The sequence below is a fragment of the Marmota flaviventris genome, chromosome 9 (genome assembly GCF_047511675.1).
Source record: "Marmota flaviventris isolate mMarFla1 chromosome 9, mMarFla1.hap1, whole genome shotgun sequence".
Classification (NCBI taxonomy): domain Eukaryota; kingdom Metazoa; phylum Chordata; class Mammalia; order Rodentia; family Sciuridae; genus Marmota; species Marmota flaviventris.
Genome location: NC_092506.1, coordinates 118,771,657 through 118,799,381, shown reverse-complemented (window position 1 = coordinate 118,799,381; position 27,725 = coordinate 118,771,657). Strand labels below are relative to the sequence as shown.

General features: G+C 39.6%; 1 protein-coding gene across 1 annotated transcript in view; it reads right to left on the bottom strand.

Annotated features, from left to right (window-relative positions):
- Positions 1-25,906, bottom strand: part of LOC114100675 (beta-galactosidase-1-like protein 3) — a 61,395-nt gene extending 35,489 nt beyond the window's left edge. Inside the window, exon 1 of the mRNA XM_071616998.1 lies at positions 25,686-25,906. Within this exon, the coding sequence (XP_071473099.1) occupies positions 25,686-25,906 (221 nt within the window). The remainder of the gene's footprint in view (positions 1-25,685) is intronic.
- Between the last annotated feature and the right edge of the window lie 1,819 nt (positions 25,907-27,725).

Sequence of the window (27,725 nt, the reverse complement as noted above, 5' to 3'; positions counted from 1 at the left end):
ATGTATTTTGGATAATAGTGATCATCACATTAAACCATCATTTATAACCCCATGCCCCCTCCCTTTCCCTCCAACCCCTCTGCCCTCTATAGAGTTAGTCTGTTCTTTCCATGCTCTTTCTCCCTATCCCACTATGAATCAGCCTCTTTATATCAAAGAAAACATTCAGCATTTGGTTTTTTGGGGATTGGCTAATTTCACTTAGCATTATCTTCTCTAACTCCATCCGTTTACCTGCAAATGCCATGATTTTATTCTCTTTGATTGCTGAGTAATATTCCAATGTGTGTGTGTGTATATGTGTGTGTGTATATGTGTGTGTGTGTGTGTGTATATATATATATATATATATATATATTACATTTTTTAAATCCATTTATCTATTGAAGAGTGTCTGAGTTGGTTTCACAGTTTAGCTATTGTGAATTGTGCTGCTATAAACATTGATGTGGCTGTGTCCCTGTAGTATGCTGATTTTAAGTCCTTTAGGTATAGAACGAGGAGAAAGATAGCTGGGTCAAATGGTGGCTCCATTCCCAGATTTCCAAGGAATCTCCATACTGCTTTCCATATTGGCTGCACCAATTTGCAGTCCCACCAGCAATATATGAGTGTACCTTTTTCCCCACATCCTCACCAACACTTCTTGTTGTTTGTATTCATAATAGCTGCCATTCTAACTGGAGTGAGATGAAATCTTAGAGTGGTTTTGGTTTGCATTTCTCTAATTGCTAGAGATGTTGAACATTTTTTATATATTTGTTGATTGATTGTATATCATCTTTTGAGAAGTGTCTGTTCAGGTCCTTGGCCCATTTATTGACTGAGTTATTTGGATTTTTGGTGTTTAGCTTTTTGAGTTCTTTATATACCCTAGAGATTGGAGCTCTATCTGATGTGTGAGGGGTAAAGATTTGCTCCCAATATGTAGGTTCTCTATTTACCTCACAGATTGTTTCTTTTTTTTTTTTTAATTTTTATTGTTGGTTGTTCAAAACATTACATAGTTCTTGATATATCATATTTCACAGTTTGATTCAAGTGGGTTATGAACTCCCATTTTTACCCCGTATACAGATTGCAGAATCACATCAGTTACACATCCATTGATATACATATTGCCATACTAGTGTCTGTTGTATTCTGCTGCCTTTCCTATCCTCTACTATCCCCTCTCCCCTCCCCTCCCCTCCACTCTTCTCTCTCTACCCCCTCTACTGTCATTCAATTCTCCCCCTTGTATTATTTTTCCCTTTCCCCTCACTTCCTCTTGTATGTAATTTTGTATAACCCTGAGGGTCTCCTGCCATTTCCATGCAATTTCCCTTCTCTCTCCCTTTCCCTCTCACCTCTCATCCCTGTTTAATGTTAATCTTCTTCTCATGCTCTTCGTCCCTACTCTATTCTTAGTTACTCTCCTTATATCAAAGAAGACATTTGGCATTTGTTTTTTAGGGATTGGCTAGCTTCACTTAGCATAATCTGCTCTAATGCCATCCATTTCCCTGCAAATTCTATGATTTTGTCATTTTTTAATGCAGAGTAATACTCCATTGTGTATAAATGCCACATTTTTTTTTATCCATTCGTCTATTGAAAGGCATCTAGGTTGGTTCCACAGTCTTGCTATTGTGAATTGTGCTGCTATGAACATCGATGTAGCAGTGTCCCTGTAGCATGCTCTTTTTAGGTCTTTAGGGAATAGTCCGAGAAGGGGAATAGCTGGGTCAAATGGTGGCTCCATTCCCAGCTTTCCAAGAAATCTCCATACTGCTTTCTAAATTGGCCGCACCAATTTGCAGTCCCACCAGCAATATAAAAGTGTACCCTTTTCCCCACATCCTCACCAGCACTTGTTGTTGTTTGACTTCATAATGGCTGCCAATCTAACTGGAGTGAGATGGTATCTTAGGGTGGTTTTGATTTGCATTTCTCTGACTGCTAGAGATGGTGAGCATTTTTTCATGTACTTGTTGATTGATTGTATGTCCTCCTCTGAGAAGTGTCTGTTCAGGTCCTTGGCCCATTTGTTGATTGGGCTATTTGTTATCTTATTGTCTAATTTTTTGAGTTCTTTGTATACTCTGGATATTAGGGCTCTATCTGAAGTGTGAGGAGTAAAGATTTGTTCCCAGGGTGTAGGCTCCCTATTTACCTCTCTTATTGTTTCTTTTGCTGAGAAAAAACTTTTTAGTTTGAGTAAGTCCCATTTGCTGATACTAGTTATTAACTCTTGTGCTATGGGTGTCCTATTGAGGAATTTGGAGCCCGAACCCACAGTATGTAGATTGTAGCCAACTTTTTCTTTTATCAGACGCCGTGTCTCTGATTTGATATCAAGCTCCTTGATCCATGTTGAGTTAACTTTTGTGCATGGCGAGAGAAAGGGATTCAGTTTCATTTTGTTGCATATGGATTTCCAGTTTTCCCAGCACCATTTGTTGAGGATGCTATCCTTCCTCCATTGCATGCTTTTAGCCCCTTTATCAAATATAAGATAGTTGTAGTTTTGTGGATTGGTTTCTGTGTCCTCTATTCTGTACCATTGGTCCACCTGCCTGTTTTGGTACCAGTACCATGCTGTTTTTGTTACTATTGCTCTGTAGTATAGTTTGAAGTCTGGTATCGCTATACCGCCTGATTCACACTTCCTGCTTAGCATTGTTTTTGCTATTCTGGGTCTTTTATTTTTCCATATGAATTTCATGATTGCTTTCTCTATTTCTACAAGAAAGGCCGTTGGGATTTTGATTGGCATTGCATTAAACCTATAGAGAACTTTTGGTAATGTCGCCATTTTGATGATGGTAGTTCTGCCTATCCATGAACAGCGTATATTTTTCCATCTTCTAAGATCTTCTTCTATTTCTCTCTTTAGGGTTCTGTAGTTTTCATTGTATAAGTCTTTCACCTCTTTTGTTAGGTTAATTCCCAAGTATTTTATTTTTTTTGAGGATATTGTGAATGGAGTGGTTGTCCTCATTTCCATTTCAGAGGATTTGTCGCTGATATACAGGAATGCCTTTGATTTATGCGTGTTGATTTTATATCCTGCCACTTTGCTGAATGCATTTATTAGCTCTAATAGTTTCTTTGTAGACCCTTTTGGGTCTGCTAGGTATAGAATCATGTCACTGCAAATAGTGATAATTTAAGTTCTTCTTTTCCTATTTTTATGCCTTTGATTTCTTTCATCTATCTAATTGCTCTGGCCAGTATCTCGAGAACTATGTTGAACAGAAGTGGTGAGAGAGGGCATCCCTGTCTTGTTCCAGATTTTAGAGGGAATGCCTTCAATTTTTCTCCATTCAGAATGATGCTACCCTGAGGCTTAGCATAGATTGCTTTTACAATATTGAGGTATGTTCCTGTTATCCCTAGTTTTTCTAGAGTTTTGAACATAAAGGGATGCTGTACTTTGTCGAATGCTTTTTCTGCATCTATCGAGATGGTCATATGGTTCTTATTTTTAAGTCTATTGATGTGGTGAATAACATTTATTGATTTCCGTATATTGAACCAGCCTTGCATCCCAGGGATGAATCCTACTTGATCATGGTGCAAATTTTTTTGATTTGTTTTTGTATCCAATTCGCCAGAATTTTATTGAGGATTTTTGCATCTAGGTTCATTAGAGATATTGGTCTGTAGTTTTCTTTCTTTGAAGTGTCTTTGTCTGGTTTAGGAATCAGGGTGATGTTGGCCTCGTAGAATCAATTTGGAAGTTCTCCCTCTTTTTCATTGGTATTAGTTCCTCTTTAAAGGTTTTGTAAAACTCTGCTGTATACCCATCCGGTCCTGGGCTTTCCTTAGTTGGTAGTCTTTTGATGATTTCTTCTATTTCCTCAATTGATATTGGTCTGTTTAGGTTGGCTATGTCCTCCTGACTCAATCTGGGCAGATCATATGACTTAAGAAATGTATCAATGCCTTCACTATCTTCTATTTTATTGGAGTATAAGGATTCAAAATAATTTCTGATTATCTTCTGTATTTCTGAAGTGTCTGTTGTGATATTGCCTTTTTCATCCCGTATGCTAGTAATTTGAGTTCTCTCTCTTCTCCTCTTCGTTAGCATGGCTAAGGGTCTGTCGATTTTATTTATTTTTTCAAAGAGCCAACTTTTAGTTTTGTCAATTTTTTCAATTTTTTCTTTTGTTTCTATTTCATTAATTTCAGCTCTGATTTTAATTATTTCTTGCCTTCTACTTCTTTTGCTGTTGTTTTGCTCTTCTTTTTCTAGGATTTTGAGATGAAGTATGAGATCATTTATTTGTTGGTTTTTTCTTTTTTTAAGGAATGAACTCCAATCAATGAATTTTCCTCTTAGAACTGCTTTCAATGTGTCCCATAGATTCCGATATGTTGTGTCTGTGTTTTCATTAATCTCTAAGAATTTTTTAATTTCCTCCTTGATGTCTTCTATAACCCATTGATCATTCAGTAACCTATTGTTCATTCTCCAAGTGATGGATTCTTTTTCCTTCCTTCTTTTATCGTTGATTTTCAGTTCCATTCCATTATGATCAGATAGGATGCATGGTATTATCTCTACTCCTTTATATTGTCTAAGAGTTGCCCTGTGACATAATATATGATCTATTTTTGAGAAGGATCCATGTGCTGCTGAGAAAAAAGTGTAACTGCTTGATGTTGGGTGGTATATTCTATATATGTCAATTAAGTCTAGGTTATTAATTGTGTTATTGAGTTCTATAGTTTCCTTATTCAACTTTTGTTTGGAAGATCTGTCCAGTGGTGATAGAGGTGTGTTGAAGTCTCCCATGATTATTGTACGGTGGTCTATTAGACTCTTGAACTTGAGAAGAGTTTGCTTGATGAACATAGCTGCACCATTGTTTGGGGCATATATATATATGATTGTTATGTCTTGTTGGTGTATGGTTCCCTTGAGCAGTATGTAGTGTCCCTCTTTATCCCTTTTGATTAACTTTGGCTTGAAATCTATTTTATTTGATATGAGTATGGACACTCCTGCTTGTTTCCGAAGCCCATATGAGTGATATGATTTTTCCCAACCTTTCACCTTCAGTCTATGTATGTCTTTTCCTATCAAATGCATCTCCTGCAGGCAGCATATTGTTGGGTCTTGTTTTGTGATCCATTCTACTAGCCTGTGTCTCTTAATTGGTGAGTTTAAGCCATTAATATTTAGGGTTATTATTGAGATATGGGTTGTTCTTCCAGCCATATTTGTTTATTTATGTTACTAAACATGGTTTGCTTTCCTCTTTGATTATTTCCCCCCTTTACTGTCCTACCTCCCACTCTTGGTTTTCATTGTTATTTTCCATTTCCTCTTCCTGTAATGTTTTGCCGAGGATGTTTTGAAGAGATGGTTTTCTAGCTGCAAATTCTTTTAACTTTTGTTTATCGTGGAAGGTTTTAAGTTCATCTTCCATCCTGAAGCTTAATTTCGCTGGATACACAATTTTTGGTTGGAACCCATTTTCTTTCAGTGTTTGAAATATGTTATTCCAGGATCTTCTAGCTTTCAGAGTCTGTGTTGAAAGATCAGCTGTTATCCTGATTGGTTTACCCCTAAATGTAATCTGCTTCCTTTCTCTTGTAGCTTTTAAAATTCTCTCCTTATTCTGTATGTTGGGCATCTTCATTATAATGTGTCTAGGTGTGGATCTCTTATGATTTTGCACATTCGGCATCCTGTAGGCTTCTAGGATTTGGGATTCTGTCTCATTCTTCAAGTCTGGGAAGTTTTCTCGTATTATTTCATTGAATAGATTGCTCATTCCTTTGGTTTGGAGCTCTATACCTTCCTGTATCCCAATGACTCTTAAGTTTGGTCTCTTTATGTTATCCCATATTTCTTGGATGTTCTGCTCATGGTTTCTTAACGGTCTTGCTGAGCTGTCTATGTTCTTTTCAAGTTGAAATACTTTGTCTTCATTGTCTGATGTTCTATCTTCTAAGTGTTCTACTCTGCTGGTAGTATTCTCAATTGAGTTTTTAAGTTGGTTTATTGCTTCCTGCATTTCTAGGATTTCTGTTTGTTTTTTATAACCTCTATCTCCCTGTATAGTTGATCTTTTGCTTCCTGGATTTGTTTGTGTAATTCATTGTTGAAGTGATCTTTCATTGTCTGATTTTGCTGTCTAATGTCTTCCTTGAGACTCCAGATCATCTGAAGCATGTATATCCTGAATCCTTTATCTGACATTCCATCTGCTGCAGCTATTACCTCTTCTAAAGTTGAGTTGACCTGCATTGCTTGTGGTCCTTTCTTTCCTTGTCTTTTCATACTGCTTGCGTTTCTTTCTGCTTGGTGAAACTGTTGTGTTTTTGAAATTTTCCCCCTATATATTTATATTGCTCTTGTATAGTTGAAAAGTCTCCCTTGCAGGGGCGGGTGGCAGCTGTCCTCTTCCTCCAATTGGGGTGATCTCTCTACCACTCTGACAGGCCGCTGGGCCTGTTCTGCCGGTCGGTCGCAGGTCTGCCTACCTTGCGGGCGCGGGTGGCGGCTCTGCTCTGCCCCTACTCCAATTGGGGTGTTGTGACTACGACGCCGGCAGGTCACTGGGCCTGTTCCGGGCACGGGCCGTGGCTCTGCTCTGCCCCTACTCCAATTGGGGTGACGTGACTACCACGCTGGCGGGCCGCTGGGCCTCTTCCGGGCACAGGCGGCGGCTCTGCTCTGCCCCTCTGGCTTGATGATAAAGTGAGAGAGACTCGGGTGTTTGTGACTCACTTTCTTTACCAGGAGACCAACTGTTTCTGTCGCCGCTGGTATCGATGAAGTTCTCTCTTCCACCGCTTTCTGATGACATCAGATCTCTGCCATGTTGGTATCCCATGTGAATGGCAGCATTTTGTTCCCTTTGCCGGGTGACCAAAGCAACGGGTGAGTCCTGACCGGCCCTCACAAGCCCCGTCTCAATCCTGTTGCCACTGCCTATGAAGGCTCAGTTGGTATTTACCTCCACTGTATTCAGCAGGACCCAGACCAAGAAGCAGTTTCCGCGGGTTCTTTAGCCCTGGGCCAGAGCAGTTCCGGGAGCCGGAATTCGGCCGCTCCGGGCTCGGTGTATGTTCTGATAGGAGCAGGCTCCAAGAAGCAGTTTCCGCAGGTTCTTTAGTACTGAGCCTGAGTAATTTGTCTGGGAGACGCAGGCGAATGGCAGCCTGAAATTACCTGTTCTATGGCTGAATGAGCTGCGATCAGTCGAAAACAGGGATGGTGACATCAGCTCTCCAAGATGGTGGCCGCTGGCTTCCTCTGTGGTCTGACCGGTGTGGAGAACCAAATTGGACCGCTTCCTTCCCCCGTCTCAAACCCAGAATTCAGCCCTGAGCACGGTGATTGCACAGCTGGCAGAAGCCCGCAGAGCTGTATCTTTGCATTGCTATCTCGTCGTTTCCCAGTGCGCACCGCAGACTCTAGCTGCGGGGCTATTTGCTGAATAAGCAGCGTGACCCTCCTTGCGGACAAATCTCTCACGTTTGAGCCCCCGATGCTGATCCTCGTGAGATGGAAATCCTTCCTCTAGGTTTTGGAGCACCCCAATTTTGCTGGAAATTCCTAACAAGATAGCTTTTAGCCGTTCTAACTTGTCATTCTCCCGCACAATGACGTGGTACACGGGGGCTGATGCACTCCCTTCGCCGCCATATTTTACACAGATTGTTTCTTTTGCTGAGAAGAAACCTTTTAGTTTGAGTCCATCCCCTTATTGACTCTTGATTTTAATTCTTGAGCCAAAGGAGTCTTATTTAGGAAGTTGGGGCCAAATCCCACATGATAGAGATTAGAGTCTACTTTTTCTTCTATTAGATGCAGGGTCTCTGGTTTAATTCCTAGGTCCTTGATTCACTTTGAGTTGAGGTTTGTGCATGGTGAGAGATAGGGGTTTAATTTCATTTTGTTGCATATGGATTTCCAGTTTTCTTAGCATCTTTTCTCCAATGCATGTTTTTGGCACCTTTGTCTAATATTAGATAATTGTAATTTTGTGGATTAGTCTCTGAGTCCTCTATTCTGTACCATTGGTCTATCAGTCTATTTTGGTGTCAATACCATGTTGTTTTTGTTACTATTGCTCTGTAGTATAGTTTAAGGTCTAGTATAGTGATACCACCTGCTTCATTCTTCCTGCTAAGGATTGCTTTAGCTATTCTGAGTCTCTCATTTTTCCAGATGAATTTTATGCTTTTTCTATTTCTATGAGGAATATCATTGGGATTTTTTTTGGAATTGCATATAATCTGTATAGTGCTTTTGGAAGTATGGTCATTTTGATAATATTAATTCTGCCTATCCAAGAGCAAGGTAGATATTTCCATCTTCTAAGGTCTTCTTTGACTTCTTTCTTTAGTGTTCTGTAATTTTCATTATATAGGCCTTTCGCATCTTTTGCTAAGTTGATTCCCAAGTATTTTATCTTATTGTTGAGGCCATTATAAATGGGGTAGTTTTCCTCATTTCCCTTTCTGAGTATGATTTATAGGTGTTGATTTTATATCCTGCTACTTTGTTGAATTCATTTATCAGTTCTAGAAGTTTTCTAGTGGAACTTTTAGGGTCTTCTAGGTATAGAATCATATCATCAACAAATAGTGCCAATTTGAGTTCTTCTTTTCCTATGTCTATCCCTTTTGTTTGACTAATTGCGTTGGCCAGTGTTTCAAGAATTATGTTGAACAGAAGTGGTGAAAGAGGGCATCTCTGTCTTGTTCTAGTTTTTTAGAGGGAATGCCTTTATTTTTTTCTCCATTTAGAATGATGTTGGCCTGAGGCTTAGTGTAGATACACTTTATAATGTTGAGATATACTTCAGTTTTCCCTAGTTTTTCTAGTGTTTTGAACATAAAAGGGTGCTGTATTTTGTCAAATGCTTTTTCTGTTATCTATTGAGATGATCCTATGATTCTTATCTTTGAGTCTATTGATGTGATAAATTACATTTATTGATTATTGTATGTTGAACCAAACTTGCATCCCTGGGATAAATCTCACTTGGTCATGATGCACAATCTTTTTTATATAATTTTGAATTCTATTTGCTAGAATTTTATTGAGAATTTTTGCATCTATGTTCATTAGAGATATTGGTCTAAAGTTTTATTTCTTTGATGAGTCTTTGCCTGGTTTGAGGGTCAGGGTGATTTTGGCCTCATAGAATGAGTTTGGAAGTGCTGCCTCTTTTTCTATTTCCTGAAATAAATTGAAGAGTATTGGTATTAGTTCTTCTTTAAAGGTCTTGTAGAACTCAGCTGTGTATCCATCCGGAACTGGGCTTTTCTTGGTTGGTAGACTTTTGAAGGCATCTGATATTTTGTCACTTGAAATTGATCTGTTTAAATTGTGTATACCATCCTGATTCAATTTGGGCAAATTATATGACTCTAGAAATTTGTTGATGTCTTTGATATTTTTTATTTTATTGCAGTACAAGTTTTCAAAATAACTTCTAATTATCTTCTGTATTTCTGCAGTGTATGTTGTGATATTTCCTTTTTCATTACATATGTTAGTCACTTGAGTTTATTCTCTCCTTCTCTTCATTAGCATGACTAAGGGTCTGTCAATTTTATTTATTTTTTCAAAGAAGCAGCTTTTTGTTCTGTCAATTTTTTCAGTCATTTCTTTTGTTTCAATTTCATTGACTTCAGCTTTGATTTTAATTATTTCCTGTCTTCTGCTGCTTTGGGTGTTGATTTGTTCTTCTTTTTCTAGGGTTTTGAGATGTAACATTAATTCATTTATTTGTTGACTTTTTTTTCTTTTAAGGAATGAACTCCATGCAATGAACTTTCCTCTTAGAACTGCTTTCATAGTGTCCCAGAGATTTTGGTATGTTGTATCTGTGTTCTCATTCACCTCTGAAAATTTTTGAATCTCCTCCTTGATGTTTTCTGCAACCCTTTGTTTATTCAGTAGCATATTATTTAGTCTCCAGGTGTTGGAGTGGATTTTATTTCTTATTTTATCATTGATTTTTAATTTCATTCCCTTATGATCTGATAGAATGCAGGGTCGTATCTCTACTTTATATTTGCTTAGAGTTGCTTTGTGGCATATTATATGGTCTATTTTAGAGAAGAATCCATGTGCTGCTGAGAAGAAAGTGTATTCTCTCATTGATGGATGAAATAGTCTATATATGTCAGTTAAGTCTAAGTTATTGATTGTATTATTAAGCTCTATAGTTTCTTTGTTCGGCTTTCATTTGGAAGATCTATCTAGCGATGAAAGAAGTGTGTTATAGTCACCCAAAATTATTGTGTTGTGGTCTATTTGACTCTTGAACTTGAGAAGAGTTTGTTTGAGGAATGTAGATGCTCCATTGTGTGGGGCATATATATTTATAATTGTTATGTCTTATTGGTGTATGGTTCCCCTGAGCTGTATGTAGTGCCCTTCTTTATCCTGATTGACTTTACTTTGAAGTCTACTTAATTTGATATGAGGAAGGAAACCCCTGCTAGCTTCTGCAGTCCATGTGAATGGTATGATTTTTCCAAACCCTTAATTTTCAGTCTGTGGATGTCTTTCCCTATGAGATGAGTCTCTTGGAGGCAGCATATTGGTTAGACTTTTTTAATCCAATCTGCTTATCTATGTTTTTTGATTGGTGAGTTTAGGCCATTAACATTTAGAGTTATTATTGAGACATGATTTGTATTCCCAGCCATTTTTGTTTATTTTTGGTATTTAAGGTGACTTATTCTGTATGCTAGGCATTTTCATTATAAAGTGACTTGCTGTAGATCAGTTGTGATTTTGTACATTTAGTGTCCTATAAACCTCTTGTATTTGTTTTTCCAATTCTTCATGCTTGGGAAATTTTCTGATATTATCTCATTGAAGAGATTGTGCATTCCTTTGGTTTGAAACTCTGTGCCTTCCTCTATCCCAATAATTCTTATATTTGGTCTTTTGATGCTGTCCCATAAATCTTGGATGTTCTGTTCATGTTTTCTTACTATCTTCACTGTGATCAACTTTATTTTCCAGATTATATACTTTGTCTTCATTATCTGATGTTCCTTCATCCAAGTGATCTAGTCTGTTGGTTAAGCTTTCTATTGAGTTTTTTATTTGATTTATTATATCTTTCATTTCAAGGGTTTCTGACTGGCTTTTTTTCAAAGTTTCTATCTCTCTCTTGAAGTAATCTTTTGCTACCTGTATTTGCTCTTTTATCTCATTGTTGGAGTATTCAATTTTTGCCTGTATTTGCTCATTTAGGTCATTCTTTAGTTCACAGATACTTTTAATTTGAACCTTCTGAACTCCTTCTCTGACATTTCACCAACTCCACTGTCCATGGGTTCTGTTATTATAGTGTCCTGGATTGTTTGGGGGCACTTTCCTCCCTTATTTTTTCATGATGTCTATGTGCTTCCTTTCTTGCAGTGTGGATCTGAGATATTACAGTTTCTTCTCTATATTCTTGTAGTACCTGTGAAGATTGTCTGTACCTCACCTTGATATTGGGCTTCCAGACCCTGCTTGTGTCCCTCAATGTATGCTACTGCATCCTGGACCTGGGTCCTGCGCAAGTTGGTGTGGATGGGCCACTGGGCTTGACCTCCTGCAGTAGTCTGCTCCTCAGAAGGGGCAGTTCTACACTAGAGGATAGCCTCCAGAGGGGTGTCTGGCCCGCTGGTGGAAGGGTGGACCGGACCTACTGTGAGCCTGAGTCCCCTATGAGCTGGTGTGGGCAGTTTGGCCTGGATCTCGGCTCCCCTGGTAGTCTGCTGGTTGGAAGGGGAGGTCCTGTGCCAGAGGTTAGGCTCTGGTGGTGTCTGCCCTACCAGGGGATTGGTGGACGGGGCCTACTGTGAGCCTAGGTCCCGAACAGGCCAGTGTGAATGGATCTGGACCACCAGGCTTGACCTCCCACCTGACAATAGGCATTCTAACTGGAGTGCAGTGATACTTTATTGCAGTTTTGATTTGCATTTCCCTGATACTTAGTGTGGAGCATTTTTTCATATACTTGTTAGCCATATATTTCTTTTAAGAAATGTCTGTTTAGATCTATTGCCTATTTTTACTTAACTTATTTTTATTGAGTTTTTAGTTTTTATGTATTCTGGATATTAACCCCATTCAGATGAATACTTTGCAAATATTTTCTCTTGTTCTGTACTTTTTCTTTTCACCATCTTGGTGTTTACTCTTCTGTGCAGAAATTTTTAATTTGATGTACTCTCATTTGTCTATTTTTGCTTTCTGTTTCTTGTGTGTTTAGGGTAAATAGCAATTTTCATTTGAGTTATTTTGTTTCAGAATTTGAAAAATATTGTGCCATCTCCTCTGGCCTCTGTTGAATAGGATTGTATTCCATGTCTCATAATTGGCTTCAACTTTAGGTGGGGTTCCCCTAGAGATAATCAATTTTGTCTGGCTGCTTTCAAGAAAATTAGTGTTTGGTTTAATTGTGAGGCTTCCTGTATATTTCTTTGGTTTTTTTTCTGTTTGAATTTGAATATCTTATTAATTTGAGGTTTGATTGTTTCACCAAATTCAAGAATTTTTCATCTATTATTATTTAAATTGAGATGGAACTTAAATTTTTAAAATTTGCCATTAAAAAGTGTTTAATTTAGTGGTCTGAGGTATATTCATGAGGTTATACAACCATCATCACTAAGTTCAAGAAATTTAAATCACCCTAAAAAGAAAAGCATCCCCATTAGTCATCACTCCCCATTTTTCCCTTTCTTCAGCACTAAGAATAACCATGAATCTACTTTTTTGGCTCTATTGATGTGCTACTTAGACTTAGGACATTTTTTTAAAATAATATCATATGATATTGGGTTCATTGTGCCTAGCTTCCTTCACCAAGCATAATATTTTCAAAAATTTATTCACATTGTAGAATATATCAATGTATTCCTTTTTATGACCAAATAATATGTGATTGCATGAGTCTTCCTTATTTTTTTATCCATTCCTCAGTTAATGGACATTTATGATACTTTCACTTTTTGCTTATTATGACAAATGCTGCTATGAACATTTGAGTACAAGTTTTTGTGTTAGTGCATTTACTCCATCCTCTCAAGTGGACTTCTGTTATTTTATCAAATATTCTTTCTTCACTCTTTCATTCTTCTCTCTTCTGTCACTTTAACAGTATGAGCATTAGATCTTTTTGTAATTTTTCCCACAGATGTCTGCATTTCTGGTTTTTTTTTTTTTTTTTTTTTTTGCTTATGAAGTCTATAATCCCTGTGCTTTCAGATTCTGTTAATTATATTATTCTTTCCTCTGTCCCCTCCAGACTGCATACTGTGTACTATAGAAAGCCCAGCAAAAATAGCATAAGATTCATGATGCCTAGCACCTAATCAAAACTAACCAGCAAACAAAAAGTAGGAAAGTGTGATGCATAACCAGGAGAAAAATCTAGAGATTCTATATGTGATGCTAACCACTCCTACCTTTGCTCACTATGAACTACCCATCAAAGCCTTTGCAAATGTAATACAGTGAAAGAATGGTGCATTCCCTTGAGTGGCACTCTATTTCATACTTTAAATAAGACATTTTATATCTACTCCTCAGAGTGCCCTTCTTTGAGCATGCTAAGTCTAAATAGAAACCTGACACATTCTTTCATGGCCAATTCTTTGTGTATTTTCTTTGTATCACTTACCTGATTTTGATTTATTTACCCATCTACTCACTTCTTATTTTGTTATTTTAATCTATTCCTACCATATGAGTTATATAAACAGACTCCTCATTGCACTAAGAAATTAATCCGTTGAGCTGAGGGTATAGCTCGGTGGTAGAGCACACTTAGCAAGCAAGAGGCTCAGGGTTTATATCCTTTCAAAACCCAATTTTATTTCTACAATTCAATTGCAAAGCCCTGTTTATTAAATAATTTATAGGTAATTTGACTTGGACTGATCTTATTGAGTTTATTCAAATTGTATATTATAATTTCAGTTTTATCAATTAGGCTTGCCTGCCTTCCTTCATTCAGAAACAACCATGAAACCAAAGTTACTGTTTCATAACAACAACAAAAAAAATCTTCAAGTCTTTCTTATAATTTTTCTTGCCAAAAACATATCTTTTCTTCTTTTCCTTATTATCTCTACTTTTAATTATCATTAATTAGAAAAATTTTAACCTTTAAGAACATTAATTTCTGATGAGCAATTTCTAAAGAGCAATTTTGAACCATTTCACATCAGCATTTTTTAAAATTAGAAACATGTATTTTCATAACACAATTTTATATAAACATATCCAAATATATTTATCTTTTCTATATTTTATAAAAGAGATAAAAGCATGTTTCCATTCTTTGGCATATGTTACTAAACAAGTCTTACCTTCACCTGTCTTGCACTGTGCCCAACCCTGAGGCAGTGAGTTTTGCAAAATGATTTAATTCACAAAGAAGCCAAACATGAGGACAGGGACTACTCAAACTCAAAGTTGCCTGCCTGATGATAGCATTTAGGGGTATTTATGGAATTAAAAAAGGGGTGGGGTCTGATGTGTAGAGAAAGATGACTGTGTCACTAGAGGGATGATTCCCCAGAAGGGAAAAGAAGATCTAAACCCAGTCAGGTTCTTGATTTACACCACAAAAAAGGAAGTTGGGGACACAACAAAAGAGGCAGAAGCAAAGATTTATTCAGGAAGGCAGGCAGTAAAGCAGAATACATGCTGAAATGAGAGAGATTGCAGGTGGTGGAAAGTGAGATGTGCTTTTGGAGTCTCAGGCTTCTTTTTTTAAAGAAAACTAACTTTAGCTGGGCTTGGTGGTGCATGCCTGTAATCCAATCTACTTGAGAGACTAAGGCAAGAGGATTCCAAGTCAAGGCCAACTTGGGAAACTTAATGAGACCCTATCTTAAAAAATAATAAAGGACTCAGGATATAGCTCTGTGGTAGAGAACCCCTCGATTCAATCCCAGTATCGCAAGTTATTGAGTTTATTCAAATTGCATATCATAATTTCAGTTTTATCAACTTAGATGTGAGCATGAGAGGTACATGGAATGTTATCAGCTTAATAAGCTGGATTCTTTTGATTGTGGAGCACAGAGAAGGCCATGGGTCCTGGTTCTTTTCAGAATCTTTAGTTAGAATATTACCTATTTAATATGTTAATGGTCTATACTTCTATAATGGTCTATAGTTCTACCATGAGTTTCTAAAAATATCTCTTTCTTAGCTTCTTTTAATTAGTCTAAAAATACTTTCTATAGATTAATAAGGTATATAAACACTAATTATATGGATTTACAATACTCTAGGATTTATTACACTTTTTAAGAATTTAGGCCTGGAGAAAAAACAGGCATGGGAAGTACAGGAAAGAATGTTCATGGAGTTTTTAGATTTAAAACTATAATCCTCTTTCCTACCCTGTTTATCTTCTATTTATCCTTATTTCTTCTAACTTAATTGAAAATAAGAAAATATAAAGTAATAGATTATCTGCACATGCAAAAACAAACTTAAAGGCTCTTCATAATATATGTATTCAGAAAATGGCAGCATGGTGGAGTTTTTGGTTCTCTTGAGACAGAAGTTGCAAGCCATCCATGGGCTATGTGTGGATTACATCAACATTGCAACCTAGTGAATAGGAGAATCTGGTGTCTGGGAACTTCCACTGGAAATTTCCTCTGGCCAAGACCGTCCAACACATTGTGAGCCCTATTCAGCTCTGCCTGGTCCCACACAGCACCAGAGATGGGGTGAGCTGCCAAGATGCCAGTCAACCTGCTGACTGCAAGACATCATGAAGCAAGGCTCCACCCCTGAAACCTTATCCCTGTACTCCCTTAAATAAACCATGGGAGCCATTTTTTAATTGTCCAGCTCCAGCTCCTAGGTGGGCTGGATCTATCAGGCAATCTACTTTAAAACTATAATTCTGACTTTGTGTCTTTTGTTCTTCACTAATTATTTCTGACTTATTTTCTCTGGTGGCTTACACCCTCCTGGACAGGAAGAAGGACCCCCTGGAAAGACACTGGCAGCCTCCCACAGTCAGACACTCCCCCCTTCCCAGAAAAAGGGAAAATGCACTACTGGGACTTTAACTCACAGTCTGTCAGCCAATAAATGTATGCCATGAGCTGGGTTTGGTGGAACATGTCTGTAATCCTAGCTACACGGAAGGCCAAGGTAGGGGGATAAAAGTTTGAAGCCAGCCTCAGAAACTTAGCAAGGCCCTAAGCAACTTGATGAGACCCTGTCTCAAAATAGAAAATAAAAAAGGCATGAGAGGGCTGGGGTTGTGGCTCAGTGGTAGAGTGCTTGCCTAGCAAGTGTGAGGCACTGGGTTTGATTCTCAGCACCACATATAAATAAATAAAATAAAGGTCCATTGACATCTAAAAAAAATTAATAAATAAATAATAAATAAAGGGGCTGAGAATATAGGTCAGTGTTTAAGCATCCTTGGGTTCAATCTCCAGTACACTCCCCCAAAGTATGCCATGTTTCTTTCTGCTCCCCAACCCTTAAGTTCCTGATACCCAATAAGAAGTGTGATATGTGTTCTTCCTTACATCCTCCCTCTCTCAGACAATCTTAGCAACCTCAAAAAAACAGGTGCATCATTGAAGCAGGATGGCTTCATCTTAATATCTTCAAGGATAAAAAAGAAACTTGATAAAAGAACAAAACAATTGAAAAATCACCACAAAGAACTACAAATTGCTGGGGCCTAAACTTGTGACTCCCATGGCTTGTGTTTTCTTCCACTTCCCACCCCCGCTCTCCCACATATGTGTTCTCAAATGTAGCAATTTGTCCTTATCACAAGGCAAAGATAACTATACGAGATGTGGCATTAATAGGAAAGATATAACATTTGTTTCCAGACAGACTGACTAACAATTCCCAATCAAGGCAGAAATGCTCACGTAAAAAGATAGTGTAGTTGATCAGTAAGTCCTTCCACAAAATGCTAAACTTGCTGTCATAGCCATAAATCCGCTGCTTCGTCTGAAATTTTCCCAACAACTCAGAATCTCAGAAGTGGTGTTGAGCTCCACCTCTGTCATTGCTGAGGATGTAAATGCCCACCTGATTCTCTGTGTTGCTGCCATTGGAATAGTATTACAAAAATCAGGTATTGTTCAACCTCTTCATGTGTGAGCACTGCCATTCCCTTGTGATACCAGGATCCACATGAGGATGGCACTTCTAATTTGACTTTGACCCCAAAGTCTGGTTTGAAAAAGTGTAGGGTAGTCTGAGGCAAGACTACAGGGAGGCTGTAAGCAGGCCAAATAGGTTTCCAGAAGGCACCCTAGGGACTGGCCTGCCCAACAACACAGAGCAGGAAGAGGAGAAAGAAGAGAAGCCCTGGAATCCTAATTGGCTCAGCAGGTAACTATTTCCTTGGGATTAACCTCCCATGTGTCTGAATAATATACACTTATATTCAATTGTGCCACAATAGGCTGTGGGTCTCTGCATCAATTCAAATATGCTTTTCCATATAGTAGCCTTTAAAACCAAAGATACCTCTCATAAATTACTCTGAGAATCAATTTTAGGAATAATTCCTTTGGGAACTAATGATATGATCTATGAATTAAATCATTTCTTTACATTATGCCCTCTAATTCCAATAGTTTATTGTTTTTGTTCTTCCTGTGCACTCACTACCTTCTTTGTAGCCACAAACTTCAAAGATGCTTTTTGCTGTCCCTGTATAACTTTTCCTTGGGTGAGAGGAATGGTTCCAAGTCTGGTGACCAATGCACAGAGTGACTAAAATCTGGGTTTGGTCTAGCCTCAAGGTGAGACCCACCACTCTTAATTACATCCTAGCTATTAAGGGCTTGTATATTTTGATTAGTTTGAATTTCTTTCTGCACCTAGTGAACCAACTCCCAGGAGCTGAATACATTTCTAAATTCCATTGGTATCTTTTATCTTCAGTAACTCAGTATAGCTGTGTCTCCATATCATGTATGATCACACAGCCACCCAGGAATTGAAAGTTCTTCATCCCCCATCTTTTTAATCCTTCTCAAATTCTGTTTCTGTGAACCAATGCAAAAGATTTTTTTATCTTTTCCTTTCTAATGTACCCTCCTCTAACAGGGAATTAGGCTACATATGCTAAAATTAGTGACTCTTAGGCCTGCAAATGCCCAAAGGGTAACTGAAAGTAGGATAAGCCTCTCTGACTTCATTTGAATCTGTCTCCTTTATTGCCTTCAACTTAAGGTCAGATTCCTGCTTAATTCTACACACAAGCTCAATTCTACACACAACCATTTAAGGATTATTCATTTAAAAACTAGTAATACAAGATGTATTAGTCCTAAATTACCTAACCTATCTCATGCTCCTTCAAGACTGAGATAAGATTTTCAGAGACAGTCAACATCAGACCTCTAGAGTGATGCCTAGAATTACATTACAGCAACAGACCCCTGCCATGGTGCCAAGAAGTGCAATCATCACCCAGTTTCAGGATCACAGGTCTGATAGATAAATGCCCTAATCAACAAGTGGAAATTGCCCCCTTAAGAGACAAACACTTCTCAGAAGCAGCCTCAAAAAAGCAGAACTGAGAAAATGACCAACCAGACCACAGTTTGACCAAGACTGCTTAATATGCACACCTATGTTAGAAATTCTGTATTGTCACAAGGAATCAGATGTGTACTCAGAAGCAGCTCAAAAAGACAAAATTTACTTCTGTAAAAGACATTCTACTGAACAAAGGCTGGTAAGCAAGCACACTTGGATATGCAGTCTGCCTGGTTTTATCCCTAATGTAACACTACCCCTTACTCTGATAGGAGGAGCTCAGGGTTACAATCTACATGATTGGCTATTTTAAAATTGGGGCAGGCAAAGGAAAGGGCTGTATAGAAAAACTGGCTATGATTTGGTATAGGTTGGGGAAGATCAGAATGGCTATAAGAGGACATTCAGGCCATCCTTTAGAGACTGGATCCAGGAATTTAGATAGATAGGCTATAGGTTGCCTTTCTTAGATCCCAATTCTAAATACTATATTCTGAAAATGGACCACCCAACTTTCTATTTCTCACACCTTTCTCCTCCTGCCCTGATTCTTCTATTAAAATGTCAGTGCCCCAAAGACAGGGCTGAGATGCTGGGTCTCACTTTGCCTTCCCAATACGGCCATATAAAGTTCTTTTCCTGCTTTTCACTATGACCTATTCTATTTGGTTTTGGGGATAAGTGACCAGACCTAGATTGTTGGGACTTCTTGATATGGGCTCTAGTAACATGCACACCAAAAAAAAAAAAAAAAAAAAAAAAATCTTATCAAAATTAAAACTTCCTTAGAGCCAGATGCATTGACATGTGCATATAGTCCCAGCTATTTGGGAAGCAGAAGCAGGAGGCTCCCACAAGCCTAGGAGTTAGAGGTCAGCCTGGGTCAACATAGTAAGAATGCATTTCTTTAAAATTTTTTAAAGGACAAGGGTGTGGCTCTGTGGTAGAATGCTTCTCTAGGATGTTAGGCCTTGACTTCAGTCCCCAACACTACACAAAATAAATAAATAAATAAACTACTGTACAATGCTGTTTTACCTCCTTAGTGATAGAAGAAAATAATGGAGACCAACATCTAGATTGTAAGTGACTGTATTATTGGGGCTATTGATAAAGCTAAGTGGTAATGACTATAGTTATGCTCCCTTGTGGAGGCTTCCTGTGAGCTATGTTAAGTTTTTAGTGTGAGCCAAGACCATGAGTCCAGTATGTTATGGTCAGTATGCATTCAAGTTCAGAATACTGTGATTCAGTGTATGTACTTAAGGTCATAAACATTTGCTTGTGAGCATGTGCCCACTGATATATCCTGTTGGCAGTGTGCTTTCTTTGTCTGTCCTGCATATAAAAACAGCCTATGTAAAAGACTTGGGATGCTAAATGGAACTGATTGGGGCAAAAATGGATGGGCTGGGAGCTGAAGCTGAGGCTGGAGTCTGGAGGCTGTTGCCACCTCTGAACCAAGCAGATCAGGTTCAACAATATTCTGTGCTCCAAACCCTTAAATGCAAACTGGAAAGAGTGGAGATTAAGGCACAAAATTTTTGTTTGTTTGTTTGTATATGCCAGATTGTTAGATTCTCTCCTGAGATAAAAATTTGTTGTATAAATTAAATGTACAGATAACATTATCACCTAAAGAGCAACAAATTCATTTGCAAGTGCTTCTCAGAAAAAGAAAACAAAACCTGCTGTGCTTGAGGTCTACTAAAACTGAGTAAGGCCACTTGAGCCAAAGAGACCCTGAAAAAGGTGATCAATGTTATCGTAACCAAGATTTTGTTGTAGGAGAAATAACTTGCCTTAGGAAGAAAAAAAAAACTCCCCCTTAAAAAGAGAGGTATTAATGTGGATTTATTCTCTTCTGGAAAAAATTTTAAAATATGAACTGAGTCAGCTTTCCCAAACACCCTAAATATATGTGACTAGAGATATGTATACATTTGAAAGCTTAGGAAAACACTTTACCAAGCTGGTATTCTCCTAATTAAAATTGTCTATAATAGCTATACACAACGTAATATTACTCAGCATTAAAAGAGAATAAAATTATGGCATTTGCAGCTAAATGGATGGAGAATGTCATGCTACGCTAAGTAATCAAATCCCCAAAACAAAGGCCAAATATTCTCTGATAAGTGGATGCTGATCCATAAGGGTGCAAGGGTGAGAGGAATGGAGGAACTTTGATTGGACAAAGAGGAGGGAGAGTAGGAAAGGAGATGTGTAGGCAGGAAAGATGGTGTAATGAGATGAACATCATTACCCTAGGTACACGTATGACTTGCTCATATGGTGCAATTCTACATTGTGTACAACCAGAGAAATAAAAAGTTGTGCTTCATTTGTGTACAGTGAATCAAAATGCATTCTGCTGTCATTTATAATTAATAAGAACAATTGTTTTTAAAAAATTGTAATGGCAATCTCTTTTGGACTTATCTAAAAATAGCAAATTTAGTTGGAGATGTATTTATGTCATTTAATGTTCTATAACTGGATAAAGGTAACCTTTAATCAACAAGATGTATATAGCATTTTGTGTCATTCTTTACACTGGTATAAGGGTACAGATAGATTAGAATGGTGGGAACATGAGGTTAAAAGACTAATTCTATAAAATGAGTCCACTCTACTGATTCCATGCTTTATTTGCCAAAAAATCTGTCTGCAGCCATGCCAGGCCTGAGTAGTGAGGATATGTCACATACCTCAGCAAATTGAGGCAGTGCATAGAAGACCTGGTAGTCAGTGTGGGTAATGAATCTTGGGGATCAAGAGGATGAGAGCCAATTATCAAAGAAAATACAATGGGTTGCTAACAGTTAATCATGGACATTACATTTTCCTGCACATTGGTTGCTAATGATTAATTCCTATGCTCCTTCTCCTTCCTGCCCCTAGGTACTTACAGGGAAAAGAAAGAAAAGGCAAAAATTAAAGACAGGGATTCTGGGATATATAAAAGAGCAAGACACATTCCCTACCATGGACTACCAGCTCTGGGGCCCCTTCTCTTTGAAAAGGTCTGCTGTCTCTGTCCCTTGTTAAATAAAACTTGCTTTCTATGCTTGCCTCAGTGTTTCTTGAGTATTTAATCTTCAAAACTGGAGAACAAGGACCATTCCTGATCTCTAAGACCAGTATTACTGGGATGGGAATTCAAATGTATTTTTGGAAGGTAATGAGAGTTTGATTTGTTTAAGTGCTCTCTTGGTCCTTCTGTTTTATTCATGTTTCAGATATAATGTTATATTACCTGATATTCTGATAGATTCAGAAATAATGCATGAGAACTTTGTCAAATACTATTTAAGAAAAATGCAAAGATCAGCTTCAGAAATAGATCACTTTAAGATTTGCAAAGAGCTCCCCCTCACCTGAGATAAAGCTCTGCTCTCACACTATTCCATGTTAGGATGGCTCCAAAGTAGACTAGAATTAAGCATCTTTAAATTTATGCTCAAAAGATAGATTTGTTGTTGTTGTTTTTGTAAGGATTACTGTGATTTCAAAATAAACAGGGGCTATAATACATAACTAAAGGTTGGGGGTTACAAAAAATTTTGTTTCTTGGTTCACAGCTATTATACAAAGTAAATATGTTTTTGCTTTTGTGAGCTTCATTTTGTATTTTCCTTGTAAAACTTTGTAACTGTTGTCTATTAGTGTCTTGCAGAAGTACAGCTTCTAATAGAACAACCTGGGTTAATTAGAGACAATAGCTATGATACAAAGCTGGTTTCTACCTTTATAAATGCTGAAACCAATTAAATGGAAGAGGTAACAATCAAATTATAAACATTGAAGTAAAACCTCAGTAGTCCTACTTCAAGACTGGTGAAACTGACCTGCTAGAGGTTTAAACCAAAACTTGAAGAGCAAATTTAAAGAAGTAAAAGGGCCAAGGATAAAGCAGCCAATATTTTGGCCCTTGCTCTCTAAGTTTATTCAGGGCCCAGTGAATGATGGGACCCCTTGCAACTCCGGTGAGTCACCTGACTTCCTAATCAGGGGGATTGAGAGGACCTTAGAGAACAGGAAGCCAACCAGTGCACATTCTGCAAAAAGAAGGATCATTGTAGAGGGAATTGTCCCTGATGCTTCCAAGGAAGCCACATGTGGTCAGCAAAATTCTGACCCATCCTGGAAGATAGCACAATTCATAGAGGAAAAACTAAAGGAGCTAAGAGACTTCTCACATGTTCCTAAGAGTGACACCTGACAAATCTCAGCTGACTCTTAACAGATATAGGAAAAAGGTCAATTTTTACCAACTTGGTCTTAAATACATGGCAGAAGAGTATAAACAAAACACAGTCATACATGAACATTTAAAAGATAAAACAATTGTTTTACTTGAGATGTACATTCATGGCCATCTTCCTGAAAGTAAGTAAAACTGAGAGGTTATAAAGGAAGGGTTTTTATACAGAAGTGCCTGATAAATATCACAAAAATCTCTGTCAGAGTACAAGTTTGTTCTGAGTCAATTTAAGACCTATTTTTTTGGGGGGGTGGTCTAATATGATTATTATGAGCTGCTTCTCATTTCTTCTGGAGTTAGCAATTCATCACTTCTAGCCTGGCAACTTGATTTGCAACACCTGGACAAAAGACACGCTTCAACCAAGCTGAAAAGGACATTACTAAGTGTCCTAATCACCAGAACAGCTATCTGAATTGCTTAAAAGGGTAGAACTCATTGCTATGGGTGATTTCCACTTCAAAAAGTTAGCATGTCTAAGATTGATGGCAATACCAAAGGGCACAAGAACAAAAATGAAAATGAGACCAAAAGGCATAAAAGAAAAGGGGGGGATTGGTGAGTTAAGTGGTCCATTTTCAGAACTCAGCATTACATCTTAGTTGGGATATAACATACAATCATAGTCATTTTTAGATCCAATTGTAGCCATTTTAACTATAGCCCTTCCCTTTGCCTGCCCCAATTTTAAAAGGATCCAGTCATGTGAATTGTAACCCCAAGCTCCTATCAGAGAAAGGGTCAGTACTTCATTAGGGATAAAAACAGATGGATTGCCCATCCAAGTGTGCTTGCTTGCCACCCTTTGGTTAGCAACACAAATAAAATTTGCCTTACTGAGCTACATCCAAGCATGAGTTTAATTCCTTGCAACATCCTGGTATTTCTTACACCACTGTGAATTGTACCCAGATATGTTTTGTTTGTTTGTTTGTTTGTTTTATTCAGGGCACTTTCTAATGAAGGCCATGTTGTCAATACAGAAACTGTTAGGAACCTCTCTGCAGAAATCAGCAGGTCCAAGATACAGGTACCTGAATACATTCAGATTATAGGAGCCCCTTGCTCTGTTGGAAACAGGAAGGGCTGTACCCAGAAATGTCCCCTGACCAAATGGAGCATCCTATCAGATCTTAAATGGGGAGATAATTTTGTTCCTATGTTATAATCTAACAGTACCAGAACTTATTGCCATGTCCTTTGTGACTGGCAGCTTTCATACCCTGAATAAGATAGGCAATAAGGGTTAGGCAATCAGGGTAATGGGCCCCTATTAGGTTTTTACTTTTTACAAATATAAAGTCTACCCTGTGAGGTTAAACATTCAACTCAACTCCTTTGTCCAGAGCAGAGTGAAAAAAGAAGTGGGGTGTATCCAAATGGAGGTTTCAGAAAACCTCAGACTCAAGGACTGAAAGGGCAGAGTCAATTAGAAAGTCCTGGGTCAAGCCTTGGTACACTCTCAATGTTACTGCCGTTTACCGGTAATGAGTCCTTGTTTCCCCAATGCTGAAGTATAACACCAGAGAAGCACACCGAGGCAAGTTTAGAGTGGAAAGTAGAAGCTTCAATAAGGACAGAAGAAAAGACTTCTCCCCAGAGGAAGAAGGGGACCCAAGAGGTGGAATCCGTGGAAGAGCCCTGTCTTCCCCTTTTTATAGCTAAGGTCTTCTTTCAGTTTTCCCACATTTCTGCAGGTGTTCCTGTCCTTTGTTCTGTCATCTTGAAGTGATAGAATGTAGGTGGGGAGACCCAAAAGGTGAGGGGCAGATGGGCCAGAGGGGTAATCTGGGCAGGAAGGGCCTGGGGCCACTTCTGATTAGCATCTCCCTGTTTGCTGGGAGCTGTTTCATTAACATTTCTTTAGAATGGGCTCTGGGCCTTGGGAACATTAACATTTCAATTTCCCAAATGCTGCTCTGCTTTCCTGGGCTCCATTCTCAGCATGGCCTTCATTTTTTATTTTACTCAATATTAGACCCAATTTACCTAACTACACTAACTACCTATCTTTAAGTCTGGCTTCATCAATGCCCATACAATATAGATTCCAACCTTAGCCCAACAATTTTTAAATATCTGTTCAGCATGGACTCTGATCAATGTCTTTATCCAGAAGCTATAGGTCCCCAGACTAGTATACCCAAGTGGAAAACACCCTCCCCTAGGTTCCCCTTCTCATCCTTACAGCTCCATCTTTTCTCCTGAAAAACCAGCCTCTATATCAGAGCAAAGCTATCCAAGGAAGGGACATGGCCTTTGTCCTTGGAAAAACCCACAGAGCACTCCTAGGCACATTCCCACCCTGCTAAGTTGTTTATCTACAGGAGAGATCTGCTGCGCCAGGTGTCCCTGACTCAGTCAGGCTAGGTGGGGGATCCATAGCAGCCCCCTAGCAGCCACCAATCAGCATGAGACAGGGAAATACCTGGGATGCCAGATAACCCTCCCGTAGTTTATGGTAGTTGATAACCTGTTGGGAAACCATGTAGTTCAGCACGTACACCCCTCTTGGCTTAAACCAATCAGTTCAAACAAATACCCCTTTTGTACTGACCAATCACCCCTACCTAACTTGTTCCCGCCAGTGAATGTGCTAATCATGTTTTAGAGTTGTTGTTTGATTTTCCCGCAGCATGAGACACTCCGCCCTGGTCCGCTCTTTTCAGACTCGGTTGCCTGCACTCAACACACTGATCTTGCGTGGTAAGGATCTCCTGACCCCGGCTCGCCAACTCCCTTCAGGCTATCGCTGGATTTGTGACCATGATCGTCCGGCACACTCCAGACGCCTGGTGGGGAGAGGGAATCCACCCCACTAAGACCTTTACTGGTTGAAGTGGACCCTCTGGTGATCTGTTTCCCTTTGGGGCGTGAGGCTTCTGAGTTTACACGAGAGGCTCTGTGGTTTTTTCCCTCCTCCGCTGCCGCTGCCACTGCCGGCTAAGAGTTGCTGTTTCCTGCGGGGCTGCTGTGTCTGGCTGAAGCTGCCTCTCTGCTCGGGAAAACTGAACTCCCGGCCTGGAACTGCGTTCTGCCGGAGCCGGAGTTCTGTTTTCATTACTGACTTCTTCCACTGTGGTCGAAAACTTTCCTGACGTCAGGTTGCCCATGGCTCCGACCCCATTGGGTCTCACAGATCGCACTTCACTGGTGACGACCAGGTAGTGCCCTCTGTATTTCCTCGCGACGGCTGGTCATTTTGGGGAAGCCCACCTGACCCCCGTTCGCCCTGGGCTTCCTGGAAGCCGGTCCAGCCCGGGTTTTCTCTTTGTCTCTCTTGCTTACTCTTATTCTCTCTCTCTCTCTCTCTCTCTCTCTCTCTCTCTCTCTCTCTCTCTCTCTCTCTTCCACCTTTCCCTGTGACTATCGGCACCTCTTCATCTATACCTGAAGCCTCACCTCTCAAATGTTTAATAAAAAATCTGGCCACACTCTCCCTCACACCAGACATCAAGCCCAAACTTCTAATCAAATTCTGTACCCAAGATTGGCCTACATATCCACTGGATAATGGCAATCATTGGCCTCCAGAAGGCTCCTTAGATCCAAACCTCCTCCGGGACCTTTTTAACTATTGCCAGCGTCTGAAAAAGTGGAGGGAAATTCCCTGTGTTGAAGGTTTTAGCCTTCTCGCACAGCACCCTGCTCTCTGCTCCTCCTGCCCTCCCTCTCAGGTCCTTCTTGCTTGCAAACCCCTCTCTTCCCCTACTTCTACTCCTGACTTCGCAGATTCTTCCTCATTTGACCCAGCAGATGAACCCCCACCTTATCCCCCAGCCCCATCTGCCCCTTCTCTCCCACTATACCCTCCTCTTCCCCTGCCTGATTCCACAGATACTCAGCCTTCCATTTCATCCCCCTCCTCTCCGCCCTATTCTGCCTGCTCCACCTCCTCCTCCTCCACAGAGACACTCCCTTCCCCTCCCTCTCCTTCCTGTCTGCCGCCTGCCTCTTTCAGTCCTCCTGTTACCAGGTCTAAGGGACTCCTTCCCACCCCCAAGACAATCGCACCCCTTCGTGAGGTAGCTGGTCCCGAGGGTGTCATCAGAGTCCACGTGCCCTTCTCCATATCGGACATTACTCAGCTAGAGAGGAAGTTAGGCTCATTCACCACTGACCCCACCACTTACATTCGGGAGTTTCAATGGGTCCTACAAGCATATAGCCTCACTCATCATGACATCTACATGCTCTTGGCCAATACACTTCTCCCCGAGGAAAGGCGACGGGTCTGGGAGCTAGCCCAAGCCCATGCTGATGAAAATCATAGGACCAATCCTAACCACCCCACGGGCCCTCATGCTGTCCCAGAACAGGATCCCCTATGGGATTACAACACCCCTGAAGGCTTACAGTCTAGTGACCTTTTTACATCCTGCCTCTTGGCGGGCCTAGAAAAGGCCACCCACAAGGCTGTTAACTTTCAAAAGGTGCAGGAGGTCATTCAAAGGAAGGAGGAAACACCTTCAGAATTCCTGGATAGACTAACCAAGGCCCTTCAACAGTACACAAACCTTGACCCAGAAACCCCTGATGGCCGTCATGTCTTAATGACATATTTTCTGGCCCAAAGCTACCCTGACATTAAAGCCAAGCTTAAAAAGCTTGAACAGGGCCCTGCTACTCCTCAGACCAAAATCCTCGCTGTCGCTTTCAAGGTCTTTCATGGTAGAGAAGATGAAAGTGAATGCCGTAGGCAGAGGGCTGAAAATGCCAAATTCCAAATGTTGGCCCAGGTCATTCAGAGAAGGTCATCACCACGCCGTCCTAGTAAGACACCCCCTGGAGCTTGCTTCAAATGTGGTAAGGAGGGACATTGGGCCAGGGATTGTCCTTCGCAGAGGACACCCTCCAACCCCTGCCCAAAATGCCATCAAAGGGGACACTGGGGGGCAGACTGCCCAACAACCCGGAAGGGAGGTTGGTCAG